General features: G+C 46.2%; 1 protein-coding gene across 1 annotated transcript in view; it reads left to right on the forward strand.

The window, feature by feature from the left end:
- Nucleotides 1–23,000, forward strand: part of stx1b (syntaxin 1B) — a 41,709-nt gene extending 18,709 nt beyond the window's left edge. The window contains exons 2-10 of the mRNA XM_026163856.1: nt 9,082–9,156; nt 11,434–11,533; nt 15,681–15,755; nt 19,265–19,338; nt 20,147–20,255; nt 21,181–21,254; nt 22,422–22,559; nt 22,656–22,766; nt 22,920–23,000. Of these exons, the coding sequence (XP_026019641.1) occupies nt 9,082–9,156; nt 11,434–11,533; nt 15,681–15,755; nt 19,265–19,338; nt 20,147–20,255; nt 21,181–21,254; nt 22,422–22,559; nt 22,656–22,766; nt 22,920–23,000 (837 nt within the window). The remainder of the gene's footprint in view (nt 1–9,081; nt 9,157–11,433; nt 11,534–15,680; nt 15,756–19,264; nt 19,339–20,146; nt 20,256–21,180; nt 21,255–22,421; nt 22,560–22,655; nt 22,767–22,919) is intronic.
- The last annotated feature ends 366 nt before the right edge of the window (nt 23,001–23,366 follow it).

The raw sequence follows: 23,366 nt of genomic DNA on the forward strand, positions 1-23,366 counted from the left end.
CTCGCTGCTGGCATGGTTTACTGCTAACATGCACACACACATAGAGTGTGTATTCATGCGTGCAAACACACAAACGCACACTATGCTGGCATCACTCTGACACCTGAGGTCAGCGTCCTGATTTAAGTCTGCATGACATGAGAGGAAGAGGAGGGGGAGGGGGAAAGGAAAGGAGGAATGGAAGGAAGGAAAGCAAAGAAGAAATTAAAAGAAAAGGAAAAGACTTTAAAAGCTTCATTTATCCCAGATTTGTGATATCTGGGATAAATAAAAATCCGCATTAAAAGGTGATGAAGAATAAAACACGCATAGACGAACAGTCTCATTATGTTTATTATCAACAACTCGTTACTAAAACCAACAAATGGATCCTGACATAATGAAAATGTTCCTCATTAAGGAAACGAGACGTCCGTCGGCTCATTTCCTCGTTAGTACTCGACCTGACAGGTGGAGGCGCTGACGTCAGGTCATGTGATCAGAATCAGACAGATATTGGATGCATTGCAGCCGCAGAGCTCCTGTCCTCGTCCCCCTCCCCCACCCCGCGGTCTCCGCTCTCTTCACCATCACCCTCCTCTTCCTCCCCTCCCCCATGTTATCCACCACCTCTCTGCGCCTCCTCTTCATCTCCTCGCTCTCTCGTCTTCCTGCAGAGCCGCGGGCTTCGTGTTCGCTCGCTCGCGTTAATCGCATTCGCTTGTCCGTAAACACACACGTGTGCGTGTGTTGGTCTGTGCGTGGTCGTCTGTACAGTATAATAAAAATATGATGAGCGAGGAGTCGCTCGCTGACTGTTGGGATTTATTCAGACTGTGACATCACGAGATCTGAACTTTCATGTATCCGACTCGTTTGGAGGCGGGAATCAAACTCAAGCGTTTGTCTATGAAATGATTTAATGTTCGACTGAGATGGATTATTTTTACACAATATTCAACTCAGTTTTATCAAATCACAACAACAGCCGCCTCAGTGTGCTTCATATTGTACAGCAGACCCTACAATAACACATACAGAGAAAACCCAACAATCATACGACCCCCTGTGAACAAGCACTTTGGCAACAGTGGGAAGGAAAAACTCCCTTTTAACAGGAAGAAACCTCCGGCAGCACCAGGCTCAGGGAGGGGTGAACAAGGCCGACATGGACTCTTCATGAGTTCAGATGAACCTTCTGAGGCCGGAGGGTTGCTGGTTCAATCCCCACCTGGATGCTTTGGAGTGTGAATGTTAGATTAAGTGTAGAGAAAAGTGCTTGTATGAATGTGTGAAGGAGGCATGTTGGAGCTCAGAGTAGAAAAGAAGTGAAAATGCGGAGCTGATCGATTAATGGAAAACAGATTTCATGATCAATGCCTGGCAGACCAATCAGGTCCTCATCTCTGCATTCATGCAAACCCAGCTAGTCGAGCTTTAAGCTTTCAAGATGGATTATTTATCCATATGTATCATTTTAAACACGTTTTCCTCGAGCCCTCTTTAGTATGTGTAATTCCTCGGTAAACCCTTGGCCCTTCACTTGTAGGGATGCCTCTGCTGTACTTCGTGATCATTTTTCAAACGATTTCACTGACAAAATATCAGCTCTGAGGGCGTCTCTCTCATCTGAGTCGTCGTTAGTTTCTGACCCTGTTGCAGTCCCTGAATGCTTGACTGTCTTTCAATAGTTCAAGCCACTGTCTTATTCTGATCTCTAACTTCCCCCATGATATCCTTCCCTCTCGTTTTCTTTGCCCACTATCGGTCCCTGTATCCAACTTTTACTGAATGCATCCCTGTCATCAGGTTGTGCACCGTCAGTATTTAAGCTCGCTGTCGTGCAACCCGTTATAAAGAAAAAGGATCTTGACCCTTGTGCTCTAACTACAGACGCCCTCTGATATCCAAAATTCTGGAAAAAGTGTTTCTAAAACAACTTCAGTCCTTCCTTGATTCTAACGGTATCAATGAAAGTCAGTCTGGCTTTAAACCTCGCCATCGCAGCGAGACAGCGTTAGTTAGGCTTTTTAATGATCTTCTTCTACCTGTGGACTCGGGCCATGTGACTGTGATGTGATTTGTATGCGACGACATACAGATTTATTTCCCTTTGACATCAGATGTCTCTACTTCCCTGCAACCCCTATTTGACTGTCTAAATGAGGTCCAAACGTATCACGTCTCTCACACCGAACCAGGATAAGACAGTTACAGTTTGTGATAGTCACACCGCGCTGGAACAACTAACTGGGCCCCTTTGCTAGGACCCTTCATCAGGGTCTTAGTAAAACATTGGAGAAAATTGCTTAAATACAAGACAGGAAACAGAAAAAAATTCAAATTAACCAGTCAAACCTTCATAGATCAGCTGACATATAACAGCTAGGTATTGGTTATTTGGTTAAGTCACGCCCAAGTGATGATGTAATCTTGTTTTTTAATTCAAACGTGCTTTTATTATTAAACACTGCCCTTTGTCCCCCTGTTTGTGTATATTCATAGCATCCTTCTTATGCATTTCATGCATGTGTTATTTTCAGACAGGTGGGGGTTATGTCACCTCCCCCCCCCCTCATCATTTATGGTCTAGTCCAGTATTTACTTGGGCGTGACTTAACCAAATAACCAATACCTACCTGTTATATGTCAGCTGATCTATCTGTGAAGTTTTGACTGGTTAATTTGAATTTTTTTCTGTTTCCTGTCTTATTGTCAGCTCTGGTAAAAAACAGTTTCTACCAGCTGCATCAGATGTCTAAAACAAAGCCCTTTGAAGGACCTTACAAAACACTTATCACTTCCAAATTAAGACTACTGTAAATCCCTCTACTCGGGCGTCCCATCGTCCTCTACTCACCGGCTCCAGTTAGTTCAAAACGCAGCTGCGCGTCTAACTGATACTAGAAATTATGCCCACATCACACCAGTTTTAGCCAACCTACATTGGCTTCCTGTTGATTATCGTATCAATTTCAAAATTCTTTTGCTTACCTTAAAAACTCCTCAAACTCCTTCATTTGTATATCCCTAATAAGGCACTTAGATCGTCCAATCAAATGCTCCTGACGCAACCGAGGTGTCGTCTGAAGTCCAGAGGTGATTGGGCCTTTGCTGTCAAAGCTCCCAGACTCTGGAATAACCTCGCTCCTTATATTCGTTCCTCTGAGTCCATCCAGTCTTTTGCGTCTAAAAACTACTTTGTTACTTCGTGGCTAGTTTTTGTTTCAAACAGTTGTCATATTGTTTCCTTTAAACTCTTTCTTTTCATTCCTTCTTGTGCTTTTGCTCTGACCGACTCTGAAGCACTTTGGTCAACTTGGTTGTATTTTTATGTGCTATAGAAATAAATTTTGATTTTGATTTTTTTTAAATTTTTGATTCACATCAGATTGTTTTGGCATCGCGGCGAGCTGCGATAATCCCGGGCGTGCCAGGTGGCTAAGGTCAAAGGTCACTGTATCTAAGGCTGCAGACAAAAGCTGTGTCCCAAAAAGTCGGCTGCTTCCTCCTGAGGCCGCATTTGTAGGCCGATTACATCACAGCGACGCGCCCAAGTCTGTCCCAATTCGTCGACTCCTCCGAATGCCGCTGACAAACGCGTCCTCCTTTTCCCCGAATTTGAAGGATGGGTCGGGTGTGTCCTTCCAACCTATCCCAGAATTCATAGCGCGGCCCAGCCAATTCCAGTTTCCAACAATGGCGACAGCTAAGTTTTATTATTACTCTTATTAATCTTTCTGGGTCACAAAATAAACTTTTAAGATATTTTCAGATGAGAAAGTAGCTGTGCAAACTTCAGATATCTGCTCAGTTTATCAAGACATCACATATTTGTGCTGCGACGTTTTCGGAGACGTCTGTTACCCACCAGCTCGATCGCTGACCGGGGGGTTCAATGGTCACTCAAGCCGGCAAAAACAGCGAACTCCCTGCTTCATCGCGGTCTACGTGGGCTGGGTCCTTCGAAGACCGAGAAGGCCGGGTCCTCTGAAGGACGCCGCCTGCGTTTTGGGACACAGCTAATGATGTGGAACACCTGACCGTCCTCTGAAACCACAGAAACGTGTTTCTGTGTTTACGTGCAACAGACCGTGAACGCCTCAGCCACACGTGGCGTCGGGCTCACCTCTTCCTGTTCTTCTCTGATGTGACGCCTCTTCATCATCTTCATTCCACCTTGTTTCTGTTCGTACTCAAAAATGAACGACGCTGCGTAAACATCTCGTTTGATGCGGATGTGTGTCGCCTGCCTGCTTTATTTAAATATTGGCTTTTGTGTGTGTATATTTCACATTTGTCCATTTCAGTGTTTATTTAAGGTTTATGACATAACAGGATGTTATGTAATGAATAACTAATAAACAGAATCCTGTATGAAATGAACTCATGGAAACCCAAAGAACACAATCGCAGCCGAGCCGACACCGAAACGTGAAGGTCGGCATTTTGTGCAGTTTTTTTATTTTTAGGATCTTCGGCCTCTTCGCTGATTTTCTCTTCTCTCTCTGTGCTCTGATGCCTCTTCCTCCTCCTCCTCCTCCTCCTCAGATGGTTGGATAAGGAGAAAACAGCCGAGTGTGTCTCAGCCTCTGCTGTTATGTAACAGTGTTCAGATATTAGTCAGGGCCGGCCTCCTCGTTACACTCAAAGCTGAGACCCTGCAGAGAAACCGAGCGCTGGATTTCATCTGATTAAAAGGTTCCTTCACCCAGATTTTACCGCTGATCCCTCAGTGGGATTTTCCTGACTCACAGGCTCCAGTTTCAAGGCATCGAAGACCCACCTTAGCTCCCCGCGCCGCTCTCGTCGGGGCCCTGCAGGTCGTCACGTGCTAAACTGTGGAAACACCCTGAAGCCACATATCCTGCTGAGGGGGGAGCACAGACTGTATATAAAAGACGGACATGATGGCTCCTCCCACCTGAGCAGTGACCAAACACCGTGCCCATCCATGAGTGAAAACCAGGAACTGCTAATCGGCTCATGTGAGAGACGGGTGGGTGCTTTAGTTGTTTGGTTGTTTTTAGCGTCTGTGTGATGTCAGACTGAACACACGTAAGAACACGCCCACTCGCCCCCAACCTTCCAATCATCTGCTCTCTGTCGTTTCTGTCTCGGCTGAGTCAATGCAGACACCAGAGGGGACGGTGTAGGTGCGGCTGTGGCTATTTCCTGGAACAACCTGTGCAGCACAGGCAGCGCCCTCGTCAGGCTGTCTGAGAGTTGCTGGACAAGAGCAGGAGCGATGCTACATCATTTATACCGCCATCGCAGCGTTGCACCTCCTGCCTCTTCCTGCTGGTCTCAGATCAGCGTTTACCGTCACGGCCTTCACGTCCTCTGACGGCCGGGTCACACGCAGACCTGCAGGCTGACAACGTTTCACTGATTATTAATCAAACTCTGTCCATTGACTTCCATCAGCCCCTGACCTTTGACCTCTCATTCTATGTGTGTGCATTTCTAAACTGGATGGTGATGTGGAGGAACAGCAGCGAGGGAACAGACTCTGATTGGCTGGTTTTGGAGGCAGGGATGATGCTGATTGGCTGCTGGTGGAGCTGTTTTCAGACTGGCTGAAGTTTTATATAAAACATATTTTTAAGCTGGAATTAAATATTTAATCTTACAGGATCATTTTCTTTGATAGATTTCAGAAAGTTTATAAAACGTATGAATTTTTTTTGTGGGGGGGGGGGTCATATTTGGAAAAAGATTTATTTAAATAACTTGATTTATATTATTGGCCTTACACTTAAAAAGCCAGTTTAAAATGTGAAATTTTGTATTTTATGTATTTTTTGTTTCAGATTTGATCTTAGCTGTGTGTGTGTGGTGGGGCTGGGGGGCATCTATCTCCTGGGTGTGTTTGAAGGTCAGCGAGTCCTCTGCTGTCACGTCCTCTGTTAAGGATTTCCACAGGGAGGCGCCCGCGATGCCTTCAGGGACCTCGTCTCACACGTACATGTTTGTACTGAACATCCCCAGACCCTCAACCCGAACCCTGAGCTGGACCTGAAAACCTGAAACCGTCGTTCCGGACCGGAGCAGTGCAGCCGTTCTGATGAAATTCGTTGCTGGAAGGATCCGATGATTTTAAATCGGTGAAGAATGCAGTGATTTTAACAACCTTACTGCAGCCGTAGGCGGGATGACAGCGACGTTTACCGGTTTTAAAAACATGAAATTGGTGCATCGTGTCCAACATTCGCCCTGAAGGCCGGCGGCTCGTTATCAGGAGGAACCAGCGAGAGGAGCTCAGGAGAAATTCGTCTCCTGGTCGATCGGCTCGGCACTGAAGCGATGAATGAACTCGTTTCTGCCTGCAGATGCTCACGTTATTATTTTTATTATTTTTCCTCCTGTAGGTTTTTTTCTTGAAGAAGTAGAGCGACCCAGTTTCAGACATGTGGTGTGTTTTTTGCCGGGGGGATCGGGAATAACGAACCATCTGCAGGATGGAGTCGGCGCCGTGCGGGTCGCGAACAGACGCTCGTACGTTCAATCTAAAGCTTTTCCTTTTTCCTGCACAGCGTCAGGCTTTACAAACCGCAGAGGACGGCCCCAAACGTGACCGATGAGACGCTGCGATGAGTTCGTAGCCTCATCTCCATAAATTCACATCAGATATGAACAAAGTAACATGTTTAACACGCTGCAGGAATCCATGATCAGCGATTTTAACTGCATGATCTAAAAGTAAGTGAGAGCTTCCAGGAAGTTCTTGGACCCAAACAGACACACTTACATCTTCTTAAACCATTAAACACAACGCCAGAGTTCGAGTAACTGTTGGAGGAAGTCCTTCCTCTTTGTCCGCTCTGCAGGAGGCGGGACTACCGAGGGTCTTAGAGCTCAGTTTTTAAAGGAAGAAGAACATAGTGCGCCGTGATTGGTCAGCACGTCAGCGAGTCCTCGTCCTGTCTCTTCCCCCTCAGCCTGAACCGGTCGCAGCAGATGGCCCCGCCCCTCCCTGAGCCTGTTTCTGCCACAGGTTCCTGTTAAAAGGGAGTTTTTCCTTCCTACTGTTGCTCACAGGGGGTGATGATGGTTTAGGTTTCTCTGTATTACCTCAGGGTCTGACAGTATAAGATGCTAAAGAAATAAGAGTGAATGAAACATGACCTGTGCCCTCAGCAGCACTTCACTGGGACGTGACAGTGATGTCAGTGTCGCTGAGAGTCTGAAACAGCTTCAGCACCTTTACCTGGTCAGGTGTTACATCACTGCAGCTGCTGTCTCATTAAGTTAATTTTGGAAATGTCAGTCACAGGGGGGTTGGGGTACCCTGTGAGTGGGCGTGGCTACTCTACGATCATGTGGTTTAACGCTGGCTTTTTCAGTTCAGCTTGAATCACTCGGCTTGAAGCTTCCAGATGAGCCTTTGCAAACCAGTGGGTGACATCGTGGATACGTCTGTCTTTTATTTACAGTCTATAGTCTATCCTGACACTGGGAGCGTTCAGGTCCGTGGACAGAGCGATGCTGATGTCCGCCTGTCTCACTCTGGTGTGTCGACGTGTGTTTCCTGTGTGTGTTGATGCCGTGGCATCGGGTCTTTGGCTCAGGCGAGAGAGAGCATCAGGCCTGCAGCTAGCTGACATCATTAGCATCGCCCACAGTGAGAACTGTTGGCAGGATGGACTGAGGAAGCTGCCACGGCCTCTATGGGCGGGCGGCGGAGCCAGGTGGAGACACCTGAGTGGGACTCAGAGGACATGTTTACAGCAGAAACAAATAAATCACAGTGCTGATGAAAGCAAAGGCAGACGTGACGCCTCATCTTCAAGGCAGGCATGTGCCGGCAGAAACGTGTGTGACGAGTGGCTTTAATGTTTGGTTTGTAAAACATAAAAATAGATATGTTAGTGACACCTTCTTCTTCTTCCCAGCAGTTAAAACTGGAACAACATGATCATTAGTAATCAATGAGTTTGTGGACTGATTAATCCAAACACTGAGTCTCCTCTGCAGAGGCAGAGTGACGCAGGGGGAGGACAGAGGGTGCAGAGGGACACCATCTCTGCACGTATAAAATAAATAAAATAAAAATAAAAATAAAAATGCCATGTTAAAATAAACACGTTTATTTTAACATGGCAGTCTATAGGGACAGACTCGCTGCTGCCTCTGCTGGACGTCAGAGGAACTGCAGGTTTCGATGGGTTTAACGGAGCTTTAACAACGTGCTGAGCGCTGGTTTAGATTTGACACAGAAACAAAGTTCACTTCTTTCATCTTCCTTTAGTTTTTATGGTTTTATGGAGGCGGAGCTTCATATTGTGAAGAATGGGCCTCATAGATACAGTAACCTGATCCCGCCTTCAGCCTGTCCACCTGCCTGTGTGTCGGGTATCTGCAGAGAGTTTACTGAACATCAGGGATTGTGCTTTTTGTCGTCTGCGGTCGGCGGACACACACACACACACACACGTCTGTATTGATAATAACAGAATTCCATTCAGTGTAACTGAACACCTGTTTCAGCCTGAAGCACCTGTCCCTCTCTCCTCTAAGGAGAACATCTGAGTTTAATAAAATGTTCCTGCGTTCGTCTGTGAAACAACTCCATCATCGTCATCTTCATCCTGGACTATTTCAATAATATTATTAATTTTTCTGTCTTTTTATTCCCCTGTGTTCGTTTTTCTTTAATTTTCTTAATATTTTATTTAATTTCGTTTTAACATGTTTGTGTATTTACTTTATTTTTAAATGTTGTTCCTTCTCTTTCTTCATTAAAATGCTGATTTATTATTTAATTTTAAATTTATTTATTTGAAGCAATAATATGTCATATTTGTCGTATTCAATTTATTTTAATATTTTTTATTTGATGTCTTTACATTTTTATTTCATTATTTCTTTAAATATTATATCATTTTTCAATTTTATTTAACAATAATGTCATATTTAAATAAACTGAAAATTACTTTCTCGGTCGTTGGCGTGGTGATGCCCTGCTGCGGTTGCTTGGAAACCTCCTGTTTGCTTTTACGGAGCGGTTTCCCTCTGTGTGTCCGTCTGTGGGCCTCAGCGTCAGTCTTCATCACTGAAGCATCATCACCACACCGATGACATCATGTTTCCTGTCTGCAGGCAAAGGACAGCGACGACGATGAGGAGGTGGTGCAGGTGGACAGGGACCACTTCATGGACGAGTTCTTCGAACAGGTGAGGCAGCGCGCTCAGGTGACTGCAGGCAGTCATGTGACCACTGGGTTAAATCATGAACTGGACACTGTGAGGGTCGTAAACAGCAGCTGGGAACACTGGGACTGTTCAGTCTGAGACAAACGATTACTCAGAGGTCGCTGTTTGCACCGAAACAAAGACACAAAGGTGTCCTGAGGCAGACGTGACCGAAAACACAGAAATAAAAATGTTTTGGCTGCGATGGAGCGAGCTCAGGATTCAGGCTGCACGCCATCAGCACGTTGAAAAATATCAGCAAAAGCAGACAAAGAAGTAATGATGTGCAAAATCACATTAACCTTTAAAGCCCACCGTAGAACCAAGTCTGCCCGAGCGTAGCTTCATATCTTTACCTGCTGTAGTGACGTTGTTTGGAGCATTTCAAGTTGCTTTACATCAATATGCCCCAAGTTTTAATGACATGTTTGCATTAAGTTCATAATAACGAAATACATTAAACAACAAGAAAATAAAAGTCGTTTCTGTTTTTTTACACATATTTCGAGCTTCATCCCTCAGAATGCAAAGTTGCACAAAATCGTTTCAACCACAGGAAATTTATTCTGAGTGTCTTCATAGTTTCATTTTTGAGATTCAAGAATTTTTACATACTGCAGGAAAAACAAATATAAATATTATTGTTCACAATTTACAAAAACCGCATCAAAATAAACTGTTTCCAACAGTGAAAGCACACAGGCACAAAGTAAACCTTTGGACCTGTGCGGCAGACAGGAACCGCGACCTGGGTCGAGCTGAGTTTCATATGCAAACTAAATTATTGCGCTAGCTTAAGTGGTTGAAATTCTACCAGGATTTAAAATGGTTGCACGAATCAGAGCGTGCACCCTTAAAAGGTTAATGGACATTAGGACGTCCCAGAGTAGAAGAACATAAACATCAACATGAAAACATCAAGTGAGCGAAAACTCATAAAACATCTTCAAAACATCAGAAACAGGCGACAGAAGTATGGGCTCAAAATGTGGTCATAAACTTTTTGTACTTGTAAATCAGGATTTGTATGTGTAAAAAAGATTTGTGTGTGGACTTAGCCAAAAAAAATCCTGCAAGTTACAAGTACGGATTTTGACCCTATTTTTCTTCCTTTCATCTGATTGGTCAATGTCATGTCAATCACAAATGTAATGATCCAATCAGAGAACAGATGGGTTTAGCTGTCGAGGGGCGCTTTTTTTGAACTGCAGGTCTTTGAAGGGAATAAATGCTCTTTTACATGCCAACCCAGCGTTTTCCTTCATCACCACGAAGGAAAACAGTCTGTGGTCGTCCGAGTTTGGTGATTTTTGTGTCACAGGACTACGTGTTTAATACAGGGACTTCCACAGCCTTTTCAACAGTGCTGCGGACCGCGGGGTGGGGGCGGGCAGTGTTTTGGAAATGACAGTCTTCATTACAAAGCTTTCTTCGTTATGAATTAGCATACATGTTTTTATTGAACATTTGAAGAACCAGCAAAAAAACCCCAGAAACTCTTGTAGTTCACATAAAGTCAGAGAAAAGACAAGGAGCAGGTGCATCTAGTACAGGTAGAGCTGCTGCAAAAACCCACAGAGCCCAGCAGCCAGCAACAAATTCTGGATCCTTTGCTTTTAGTTAGCAGTTAGCATTAGCAGCACATCCTGCTCTGATGTGAAAGGACTTTTATGCTGCGCACTGTGACTCACAGCAATGGTCCCAGGTCAGCCCTGACTTTGTGTTAAACTAATCCTAAAGTAATAATGGTATTTCTAACCACTGATAAACCACAACTTTTTCCTTTCAACAGCTACTGAAAGTTAGGGGACCTAGCTGCTATCGGATATTTATATAGCGATCCTCCAGCTTCAAACTGTATCACCCTTCAAGGACCTGCAGTTCAAAAAAAGCGCCCCTCGACAGCCAAACCCATCTCTGCTCTCTGATTGGATCGTTACATTTGTGATTGACATGACATTGACCAATCAGATGAAAGGAAGAAAAATAGGGTCAAAATCCGTACTTGTAACTTGCAGGGTTTTTTTTCTAAGTCCACACACAAATCTTTTTTACACATACAAATCCTGATTTACAAGTACAAAATATTTATGACCACATTTTGAGCCCATACAGAAGCTGTAAAAAACTAAAGCTTGGCTTAAACAAGCTGTGATCAGGTTTAATGTTATCACTGACTGAGGCCCTAAAACCAGTTCATGATGGGAAATAAATGTCGTGTTTGAAGACTGATTTTGTTCTTGTGTGTTTTTGGTTCAGGTGGAGGAGATCCGAGGCTGTATAGAAAAGCTGTCGGAGGACGTGGAGCAGGTCAAGAAGCAGCACAGCGCCATCCTGGCCGCACCCAATCCTGACGAAAGTAAGACCCTCAGGCAGCCTCACGGAGCCGCCGCGACGTCTTGCAAACGTCTCAGTTTCAGCTTCTTTCCGACTCCATCGCCGCAGAGTACAACTAATGCAGTGACCAGCAGGTGGCGATATCTGCGGTTCTGTAGGAGTCTGTTATCTAAGGAGCTCGGACAGAAACGATTCGGGTGATGTTACCATGGTCGCTACAAACGAGAGTTTAACACCGAGCTGTGGCGACTTTCATTTTTGTGAAGTTGCTAAAAAAAAGTCAGAAATTAGCTTCAAAAATCATAAAAGAAACGAAGGCGACTGAACCGTGAACTGGTTAAAAGTAAGGAGGTATGAAGAGCAGCGTCACAGCGTATCCCTCCGCCACAGCAGCTGTGTGAGGTTGTGCTGGTCGATCGGCGGGCGCTCTCCAAACGCTGTCCACGTGTCAGAACCCTTCAGTAACCCGACCTCAGAGCGACCTCTAATCCCGTTAACTGCTGGCTGACGAATGCTGCAGCTCGCTGCTGGCAAACCGCCACTGAGCGCGCCCATCCGTTGCTCCGCCGCTCGTCCTGACACTGTGGGGGGACGATAAGAGCGTCTCCGGTCTGAGAGCACGAGGCCTGGCGAGTCCCAATCTCGACACGGCGTGCTGTGACTCAGCAACAATGACTCAATGTCAGCGCTGACACCGACAGCCACGTCTGCGCCGTCAGAGTCTCCGCCTCAGGGGTTCCGCTCCGCGTCGGGCTTCGACCCTTTTTAGCTCTTCGTTGGCGAGACGCCGTCCACGCCTTTTACCCCTGAAATCCTCCTGACAGAAGCCGCCTGCTGTCAGGTTTCCTTCGGTGTCGAAGAGGTCCAGAGACATTTCTGTCTCCGTGCACGAGCAAACTGCCTGGGTTTATGAAATGTGGAGTTGATGCTGGTTAATGGCGTGCATGAGCAAAATGAGCCTCTGAGGAAGTTCTAGCAGCAGGAAACGTAAACAGGCGCTGAACGGCGACTTTGTGCTGCAGCTCGTTTTAGTGTCGAACAGCTGACTGTGAACAGCTGACTGTGAACAGCTGACTGTGAACAGCTGACTGTAAGTCATCAGCTGGACCCACCTGCTGTGACCTCGTAGCGCCCGCACGCCGCCCGCTCCTGTTTAGCCGCGTGAGGAGATGATTTATAACCTTCTGTGTCTGTTTGAAGAACAGGATGCGGCTTCATGTTTGCACCTTTTCTGTTTGCTCTGCATGCTGTCCGACTGTCTGCACGCTGTTTTTCTCTTTTGTTGCTGCATGATTTAAGTTCTTTTCCTGTTTTTCCATCCTTTCCTTTTTCCTTTCCTCCACCCTCTCCTCCCTCTCTCTCGCTGTCTTCGTCTCCTTCGTCGCCGTCGCTCCCTCTGATCCCCGCCCTCATGCTGTGAAGTCTGTTTAAACTGCATGAAGTGACGTTAACCTCGGAGGAGATGACGAGCCTCGGCTGCCTCGCCGTAAGTGTGTGTAACGCTGTGAGTGTGCGGTGACATGTGAAACCCTTCGGTCGGCGTGAGCTGTGCAGGAAAATGACCGAAGGGGAACGGGTGGGCGCAGCTCTACCTGAGAGTCAGTGCTGTTACACGCCGATACGGGCTAACGAAGAAACGCTGCGTCTACAGGGTGACCCCGACCAAACGCGCCCTCGCTGCAGAGCTACTCTCAGATGCATGCTGGGAGTTTGTGAGACTTTTATAATCCACAAATCTGAGTTTAAACCTGGTTAACTGAAGACTTCTTCCCAGCACACGGACGCTACACGACGCAGAATCATTGCTGCATCATAACTATTGACCCCTGATATCTGCTGGGTCCCAAACTCCTCAAAACTAAACCCGGAAACAAATCTGAACGTTTCCAGAGTTTCCAGAGCAAGCGAACGACCGTGTGACATCACAGGGATCCTGAATGTTAGTGATGCTTTACATGTTTACGGCGAGGAACATTAAGCAGAGTTAAAACACGAGCGCAGCCACACGGTCTCCAAGTATTTTAGGTTACATGAAAGCAGAGCGTTGACGTTCTTCTTTAAACCCTACAGCAGATCGAATGTTAAAGGATGTTCGGTGACGTCTGCAGTACAGACAGCGGCTGAGGTTCTGGAGCTCAGACGGGATCTCTGATGTCTTTAAGCGTCACTTCGTGTTCGTCTGACCTCCGACTCTTCTTCTCCTTCTGGTGAAATCATGTCGCTTTCTGTCTTCTTCTCCCCCTCAGTTCTGGGTCAGCTCGCGCTCAGCTGCCGACAGGCCGTCATGCAAAATGCATCCCTGTGTTTCTGCCTGAATAATGCATGATGGGAATTGTAGTGAGAGCAGAGGAGTACAGCCCATTCATAAACACCCCGCTCGGCCTCGTTCGTCGCAGACCGATATCCGTCCAACGCTCGTCGTCGTCGCCTGACAGGAAGAGGAACAAACCGGTGACCTTGACTAGCTCGTGGTCTCAGTCGCTGGTTTCAGGTCTCCCTGAATAAAACGTGACGTTTGTTTTGGGCGTCATCAGCATCAGGAAGGAGCAGGAAGTAGGATTTTCTGTGTGGCTGACGGGTCGCTGCCGCACGGATCCACAGTCCCTCCGTCGTCACGCCTCCATAGCCCAAGAGTACTGTGGGCACTTCCATCTTTTATGTACAGCCTGTGGAGTCAAAATGGAGGCACCTGCGTTCAGGCGTACTGGAGGTACAACAACTTCCTGTTGTTATGGTAACACGTTGAAATTCGGCATCACTCGTTTCGTCATATCGGACCGACGTATTGTGATCTCGATTCTGTAGGAATTTGTCCTGATTTTCAGAATAAAAGTACCTGAAAGTGTAAAGAAAGATTTTTGATATAAAAAGAAACCGATGAAGCTTCAGGTCACGTTGGAGACCAACTGCCTGTAAGTCTATAACATGGCCGACGACCACAAAGGGGCAGAAAATAAGTGATTATGATCAGCTCAAGACACAGGCTCGCCGCACAGAAAAGTAAAGTCAGTGTTTAACCGTCACACGTGGAGAGGACCTCGCTGAGGCCGCCGCTACAGCGTCACGTCTTTTCTTTACCAGCAGTTTTAAAAAAGTCGCTGACTCGTCAGAAATGAGTGGAAAAAGGTCATCAGTGGGCTAAACTGAGCTGTGTGCAGCCTCTGCAGGCATGGATGTGCTGACGTTCGAGTCCCACTCGCAGACTGTTCCCTAGCTTTAGCATGACATGCTAATGAGAGCTGCAGGAGTGAAGTGAGTCAGTGGCGGGAAAGGCCAAGCGGCGCTGCAGCGCTTGTAAATCTCAGCGCGCAGCTGCAGTTGGCGCCTGCTGCCTCCGCTGTCCTCCATCATGGCTGACAGGATGTGATGTTTCTGCACGCCCTCCTGCTCGTCTGCTTCCTCCAGCCTCAGCGCTTACACGACTGCGTGCATCGACCTGATTGGACTCTTAGTGGAAGCCTCGATACACCAGCAGTGAAGGGGGAGGCAAACACGACAGCTCAGCTTCTACACAAAACCAAGAGCTGCTTAGCAAAAACAGCTAACAGCCAATCAGAGCCTCTGAATTCAACTCCGACTCGTCGCTGGGAGTTTGAAGGGAAGAGGTGGAGGTCAGGTGGAGTTTGAAGAGGCTGCTCTCAGAACACCAGTTTGTTTTTAACCTCGTCAGATCCAGCAGAGGTCTCGTGATGGTGAAACACCCGATCGATCCTAGAGAATACAAATGATCAAATATGAAATATAAACTAAATTAACCATGAAGGGAAATACAGATGTTTGTCTTTCTCTGGCGTTCCGGAAGCTTCCTGAAGAGATCAAACGTGAATCATTTTTCATGATCGTTTCACAAATAGCAGCTCGTCAAATATGAGGAATAATAAAAACCTGATGATAACCCAGAACAACCGTTTTATTGTGTTAGGGCCAGATCTGAGTCAGGAACACCTGTACACCAGGTGCTGGCAGCTGACACCGACAGGAAACAGGCTCACAGTGTTGGATCTTTATGATGTCAGAGAGGACCACAAAGCCCGCCCACCCGCTCTTCAAACTTTTTGCAGCCAATCAGAAAAAAGCTTTAGCCTTAACGAGTGAGACTGTTTCAGCTTTAGCTTCAGATCTCTGCTGTTGGCATCACAAACTCACTGTGTTGGTTCTTTTCTTTGCAGAGACCAAGCAGGAGTTGGAGGACCTCACAGCTGACATCAAGAAGACAGCCAATAAAGTTCGCTCAAAATTAAAAGGTACGTCCTGGCGCTGCTGCAGGAAACATCACGGTGCAGGCGAGGAGCTCTGATGAGGAAGCATCTTCTCAGACAGAGCGGAGACGCTCGTATCCAAACCCATTTATATCGACGTCCTGCTGCAGACAGCGCCGAGTGAATTCACGACGCATTCTTTAATTACTTTACAGGATCTACTGCGAGGCTCTAGAAGTTCACATTACTCGCTGTAAGTCAGTTTGGGTTCTCAGGGAAATCTCTGAAGGACGAGTGTATTTATATTCCTGTCCCATCCCAGCAGCATGAATCCGTTTCCTGCTGCTGTTTGAAGAGGCAGGACTTCGTGCTGCAGCCTGAGAGCTTATTTCGGTGCGCTGTGAGCAGCTTGTTTCAGCACAGAGTCAAACACGAGCTCAGCGCGCAGCTTGCAGGTGATTTTCAGCGTCTGTGAACGTTTGAGTTTTGCTGGTTGCTGTAAAACTCTTCAATTAAAAGCAGGATAGTTTACAAGTGTAAATAAAGACCCAGAACAAGGTAAAGAAGGATTATTCTGAACGGATTCATGCAAAGCAGCTATATCAAAGAGTCCAAGAACATGCAGATGGAGGTAGAAATGAGGAGTAGCGTCCTTAAATTACCTGTCAATGACGCGTGTCAGAGGATGTAAAGCTTGCCGTTGTCCCGCCCCCTGATCCACAGCCAAGCTGGCTCACAATCGATCCAGAAGTGGTGATGTCACGTAAGTATAACTTTTAGAGTCAGTCGTACGCTCGGGATCTTTGGTCTATTTGTGTGTTCCTAATATTTTGGACACTGACCTCTGAAAGCCCCTCTCTTGTTCTCACCTGTGTGAAACATGTGACCAGTTCTTTGTGACATTCACAGCAAATAATTCACCTGTGAACAGGTGACACAGGAGGCCACGCCTCATGGGGCCGCCATTCCTACACCCGTGACGTTTTAATGTGAGTCCAGCTTTATTGGAGGGTTTACGGTGTTTTCTGTTGACCTTCAGCAAAAGAAGACAATGTTCAGAAACAGGCGTGGCGGTATATCGAGCAGCAGTCGTTGGTACAGCAACACACGCACTCGCAGGCCAATGAGCTTAAAGCTACTGAGTCAGTTCATGCTGAAGGTTCAAGGACATCACCGCTTTAATATGAACACCCTGAGGATGAAACACACTCACACACACACCAGAACGATGTGTGTGTGAAAACACACAGACGACATGTGCGGTCTGAGAATAGCGCTGATGCTGGAGATAAAGCTATAACTGGAACCCCTGCGAGGCTACGAGTGTTTTTATAAACACACACACTGCAGCAGGTCCTACTGTAGATCTGTCATCCTCGGGGGGTGTTTGAGGGATGGGTACAGACAGGCTCTGCCCACAGCAGATTTGTGTTCTTAAAAAGTCTTTGTCTCCGTGTCTGAGCGACTGTGGGTTCAGACTGTGAAACTGTCCAGTTTTTAAAGAGACAGTACCCCTGAATAACATCTGAAATAAGCCCGGCTGCAGTTGCATAGCAGCTTACAGAGGTGGGGCAAGCACATCCACGCCACGAGGTGTTCTGGCGTGACGCGTCGATATTATGTTTTTGATGTTGTCAGCGGTCAGGATGTGTGCGATAAAGCCCTCATTCAAAGATTCACTCATCTGCTGGACTTTTACCAAGAAGAGCAAAGTTTGGGGATGAAGCTCCTTTTTTTAGACATTCTGCTTCCTATTTCTATCTGTTTCAGTAACATCAATCATCAGTGTGTTCATCAATATGTCAGATTTTCTGTTTCATCATGCTCCTGGACCGTGGTCAGCATGAAGCTCATAGTCCTGCAACAGATTTTTACGTAAGAACAAACATGTTTTTTTCTAAATAAGCTAAAGATGCTAAAGTCGTCCTCAATCACACGAGGACCCACAAGCTGTTGCTTACTCACCGAGTTTTCATCTCACTGTCACACAGACAAATGCACACCAACACCGCGCACACACACCATCAGTGCTACGTGATACTGCTGAGTCATTGTGGATCCAGCAGCGAGCAGCTGGGCCACGAGCCAGGAAGCACACACACACCGTGATTTTATCACATTACAAGATATCAACTTGCATTAATTTCATGGAGACTTAAAGCAGGTCCTAGCATAAGATTTCATCATCTTCATTACCACAGTGTTCCCAACAGACATGGGTCCCCACGTTGTATCTAAAACAAGAACAGTGACTGAGTGGAAACCATTATGTAAGCATTTCAGCTCATCAAATGCCAGAGACAAACTCACATCAGAGTCACATGACACAGGACAGACCTGCAGCCGGTTACCATGGTGTCCACGCATGCACACACACTGCACTGAGGTAACGTCCAGCTGTGACGTTCTTTTCATTTTACATTCCTCACAGATCTCAGTCTGTCTGACCTTGCATTAGTTCATCTGCAGCTCTAGTCTTTGCATCGCCCCCTTCAGGCTGACAAGCTTATTACAAAATCCACACTTCAGGAGCGGTTCTCATGCTGTGGGCAAAAAGCCACTAAGGAATTGGCAATAATCACCCAATATAAAGAGAAACTAAGACGAATAACTAAATCAAATCAATCTACTGCGGAGTTTGTGCTGAAGTAACACAAACAAATGTTCACAGCAGACGAGGAGAAACGTGTCGGTTCCTGTTACTGCAGCCAAAGGTTTAGTGTTTGTAGGTTCACTGCAGTCAGGCTGCTTCAGTTTGACATCGTTACACTTAACAGAGCTTTTGACGCCATGTAGTCGACCTCTGCTGTCACAGCTTCTGGATTGTAATGAAGGTTTTAATCTGTGAAGTTGGACTTTTATAAACACAGGTCATGTTTGAGAATTAGAAAGTATCTCTAACACCAGCTGTACAAATCATGCACGTCGTTTACGGTCAGAGCAGCGAGAAAGCAGATTTCAGCCTGAATATATGACAACAGACCTGATTTTGACACATCGACGTTGTTCCTGTGGAGCTTCTTTGGTGTTGCATTATTCAACTTCATTCGAGCGCTGAGGCGATGAAGCAGGGTGAGGATGAGGGGGGCAGTGTTGGTGAACAGGCTGTTTAACGTCAGTTTACTGTCCCATTCTTTCATTTGTCATATGGAAAAAAAACATTTTCAAAAATGTGTTTCCCTGCTGCTCAACGAAGGCAGCGAGTTTCAGTTTCCTGCATGAATTCTGAAAGAGGCCAAAACACATTTAGCAGAAACACTGGACACAAACCGCTGCGCTGGTGGAAGGATGAAAGATGTCTGTTTGCTGTTTGGAGTTTTGGTGGTTTCAGTAATTCAGTGTTGTTATTATATTGAATTACTCGCTTTCAGTCTTTGGTTGAAGTTCACTATGATAACCTTAGTTTGAAGCTGTTTAACGGTTTTCTCAGTGAACCTGCTGAACTCTGAGCGAGGCGTTCGGTCCTCGTTCGCCCTCGTTGTTTCCCGTTGGCGCGTCTGTTGCGTTGCCAGCTTTGCTTCAGCGTTGAACTCGCTCTGTTTGTTTTCCCGCAGCAATCGAGCAGAGCATCGAGCAGGAGGAGGGGCTCAACAGATCATCAGCGGACCTCAGGATCCGTAAGACGCAGGTGAGCCGTGCTTTTGTCAGGAGAGCAGATGTGACGTGGAACATCTGACCTCTGAAACAAGCCACGTGTACGGGGTCGTTTCAGCTGCATGACAATAAATTCATACCTTTCAAGTGAAACCTCATACGCTCGTTTTGACATCACCGTTTCAAACAGGCCAGAAAGCCCTCCCCCTGACCCCTGACCCCATGTTAGGAGGCTATTTTGTGTTTAATTGCCCTTCCAGCTGAAATGTTAACAGCCCCTTCATGCAAGCGGTGACCCTTGACCCCGTGCTGTCACCCACTCAGGGATCCTCCCTTCCTGCTGTACCTTCCTTTCTTCTTTCTGTTCTAACGTCCTACTGAGCGTGTGCGCCTCCTCACAGGAACCATGTGACTCGGTGCTATTTGTGTTCTCCAGGCGCCCTCTCGCCTCCGCAGCTCGTCTCGTGATTTGTCTGTAATTTGACCCTGCAGTATTCTGCTTTGTCATTGGCTCCTGGCTCCCCCCACTCCTCTCCAGCAGTCTGCTCCCTGCTGCCTCCTGGTGGCAGAGAAAAAGAACTGCAACACCACTGACAGCAGTGTGCGTGCTTTATGTCTGAACGCACACACACACATGATCTGATGAGACAAAGCTTTTGATGCATTTTAAGCTTTTCAAAGCTGTTTTATTGTCATCTTATAGTTTTGTCTAAATGTGTGACACACAGGTGTAGATTTCAGGGTGGAGGCCGAACGAGCCACAAAACTGCAGAGAAGTTTTTTATGAATGCAGACGTGGATGAATTTATGGCTCCAGGTAAAAGTGTTCTGTGTTCCTGCAGCACTCGACATTGTCACGCAAGTTCGTGGAGGTGATGACTGAGTACAACACCACGCAGTCCAAGTACCGCGACCGCTGCAAGGACCGCATCCAGAGACAGCTGGAGATCAGTGAGTACACAACACGCCAGCAACACGCAGTCTTACTGTATGTCAGCACCATGGTTGTTCAGAGGTCAGAGGTCATCTCTCAACCTGAAGGCTCGAAGGTCTTGATGACTCTGAACTGGCTGTAGGTGAGATAAAGCTTTGAGTGGTCAGCGAGACTAGAAAGGCAGCACAAACCTGTGGATGGAAGATAATGACAATCTAAACATCAGAGCTGCTGCTGTTTGAACCCACATCTGTCCGTGTGGGGCTGGCTCACCGCTGCCTCTGCTGGACGTCACAGGAACTGCAGCTGTTGGTGTTTCAGTCAGTTTGATGGCTGTAAATAATAAATGAGGTCAACACAGTGTGTAGATAAACATCACAGGACAACACACACACAGGGACACACACACTGATGCAGACAGATAAACAGTACAGACTGCAGAGGCCGCGTGCAGCTACTTTCCTCTCAGCAGCATCAGCTGACCTTCACACAGCTGCCAGACTTACCCTGTGTGGCCAAAAGTTTGTGGACACATGGCCACTGTGAAAACATGGAACATATTAACGTTTTCATCATGAGCCAAAACTCTGGCCTTGATTATTTTTTAATTCTACGTAAGTTTAGTCTCTCGGCTGTGGGTTTATACCAAGCACATGACCAAAGAGCTTGTATTAGTTATGTTCATACAGATTTCCTGTTGGATCGTGTTCAGGCGTGTAAGATAACGTGTCCAAGAACAGCGTCCCAGCTTTACTGTTTAACATCGGGCTGGATTCAGTTTAACTCTCAAGTGACTGAGTGCCATCAGCTGTTCGATTATGTGTCTCTGTTGGTGTGTTTAGCAAAACCTCATTTTCTGTCAGCTTCTTTTCCTGATTCGTCGTTATCTCGCTGCGATGCTGTGCGACTCTAACTGTGTTGCTCTGTGTTCTCTCTCTGCAGCTGGAAGAACCACTACCAACGAGGAGCTCGAGGACATGTTGGAGAGTGGCAAGCTGGCCATCTTCACTGATGATGTAAGCAACGCACCTGAGCCCACCCGGCTTACGTTACCTGTGCCGTTCTGCATCCCGGCAAGTGTCTGGGATGCAGAACGGCCACGAGGTGCGCTGAGACATCAAGCGAACACGGCCACTGTCACATGACAGAAAGGGGACGGAGGGGGAGGGGTATGATGGGAGCTGCAGAGGTTTTTAATTTGAAGGAGTTGTGTCATGCTATTCCTGCTCCTTCAAATTAAAAGCTCCCATGTTTGCTGGTGACTGTAACTGAACACTGAGCTGCCAATCAGCACTGAGCTCGTCTGGTTGTGACGTCACAGTATAGTGACTGGGACACCAGAGGAGCTCAGGAAGAAACAGACTGACAGCAGTTGTTCGGTTACAGCAAAAAGGTAAGTCATTCTGAAAGGACTGGAGGTCAGAGGTCACAGCTGTATCCAGCATGTGCTGTTAGAAGGTTTAACTGCTAAAATCTTTCATTTAGTATGAATTAAATCGAAAGATTTAAACTGCTTTCACCCTCCCAAGGTACTTCAGCTCTGCTTTCTATTTAACTGCAAGTTGACATACTTCAGTACAGCTCAAAAATTTCAAATTAAAAGCCTTTCAGGAATTCAGCAGGCACAGACTTTAGCACTGAAAAGGTTTAATTTGAATCAAAGTTTAGAGTTTCCCTCAAGAAGAACCAAAAGAGAGTCTAAAAATATTTCACATAGTTGCACTTTTTCCACAATAAAACCATCTGAAAGGAAGATCCTATTAGTTTTACTTATCCATCGAAAAGCAGCTGAAAAATACTTTATGCTCAATTTTTTCACAAAAAATGGTTGATATGATTTTAATTTGAAAGATTGATTTGAAATATTGTCAAGAGATTTTTAATTGTATTGAAATTAATATAAAATGTAATTTTAATTTAATTTAATCTTTAAAAACATTTATGCATTTTTTTCTAAATAGAACCAGTTTAATAACTTCTATAAATGAAAACATGAGAAGAGTAGAAGATCTTCGATTCTTGACTTCATTTGTACGACTTCACTGATATAAAAAATCTGATGACAATAAATATGGAGAGAAAATTAAAAACAAACAAAAGAACAAGCAAATCAGAGTGGTGGAAAAAATCACAATTACTCCATCGCTGCTCAGAGTTGTGACCTGTGTGAACCTGCCTCGCAGATCAAAATGGACTCTCAGATGACGAAGCAGGCCCTGAACGAGATCGAGACCCGGCACACTGAGATCATCAAGCTGGAAAACAGCATCCGTGAGCTGCACGACATGTTCGTCGACATGGCCATGCTGGTCGAGAGCCAGGTGCGTCCCGTGATGCAACAGGAAATTCATGCAGCCCGTCAAAGGGCTGCCATGGGGCGGTTCAAGTTAAATTCTGCCTCCCGTGTGTTTTTTTAGGGCGAGATGATTGACAGAATCGAGTACAACGTGGAGCACTCCGTCGACTACGTGGAGCGAGCCGTCTCCGACACCAAGAAGGCCGTCAAATACCAGAGCCAGGCTCGCAAGGTAAGGAATCCCGGATGAGCCCCCATTTGTGTTATGAGCGAGATGATGTGTAATTTTGTGCGCTCAGAGTTGCCCCCTGCTGGACGCTACATCCAGGTGTTAAGACTTTTGACATCTTTAACCACCGCTCTGTTTTCTGTCGTCGCCCCGCAGAAGAAGATCATGATCATCATCTGCTGTGTCATCCTCGGCGTGGTCCTGGCGTCGTCCATCGGTGGCACGCTGGGCATGTAACGCGCTCCGCCACCTGCTGCCGTGACGACCGAACACCGACTGACCGACCGTCCGACCGACAGCCAGCAGAGAAAAGAAACACCAACGACGACACAAAAACTTGAAACACAAATGCAAGACAGATAACCAATCAGCTAGGAAGAGATAACGACCCAATCACAGATAAGAGGAAACACCACGGGTTCGGGTGGGGTTCAAAAAACAAGAAAAAACCACGAGAAAACACCATGACATCATAGCTGACTGACTACACTACATATACAAAAGAGGGTACAGATAAACCTATTTATTACAGATGTACATGTAAATGTATTGAACATGAAGCAACACGTGGGTTAGCTACCTGTAAAAACTGATGACCTATAA

Source organism: Astatotilapia calliptera, chromosome 4 (genome assembly GCF_900246225.1).
Source record: "Astatotilapia calliptera chromosome 4, fAstCal1.2, whole genome shotgun sequence".
Lineage (NCBI taxonomy): Eukaryota > Metazoa > Chordata > Actinopteri > Cichliformes > Cichlidae > Astatotilapia > Astatotilapia calliptera.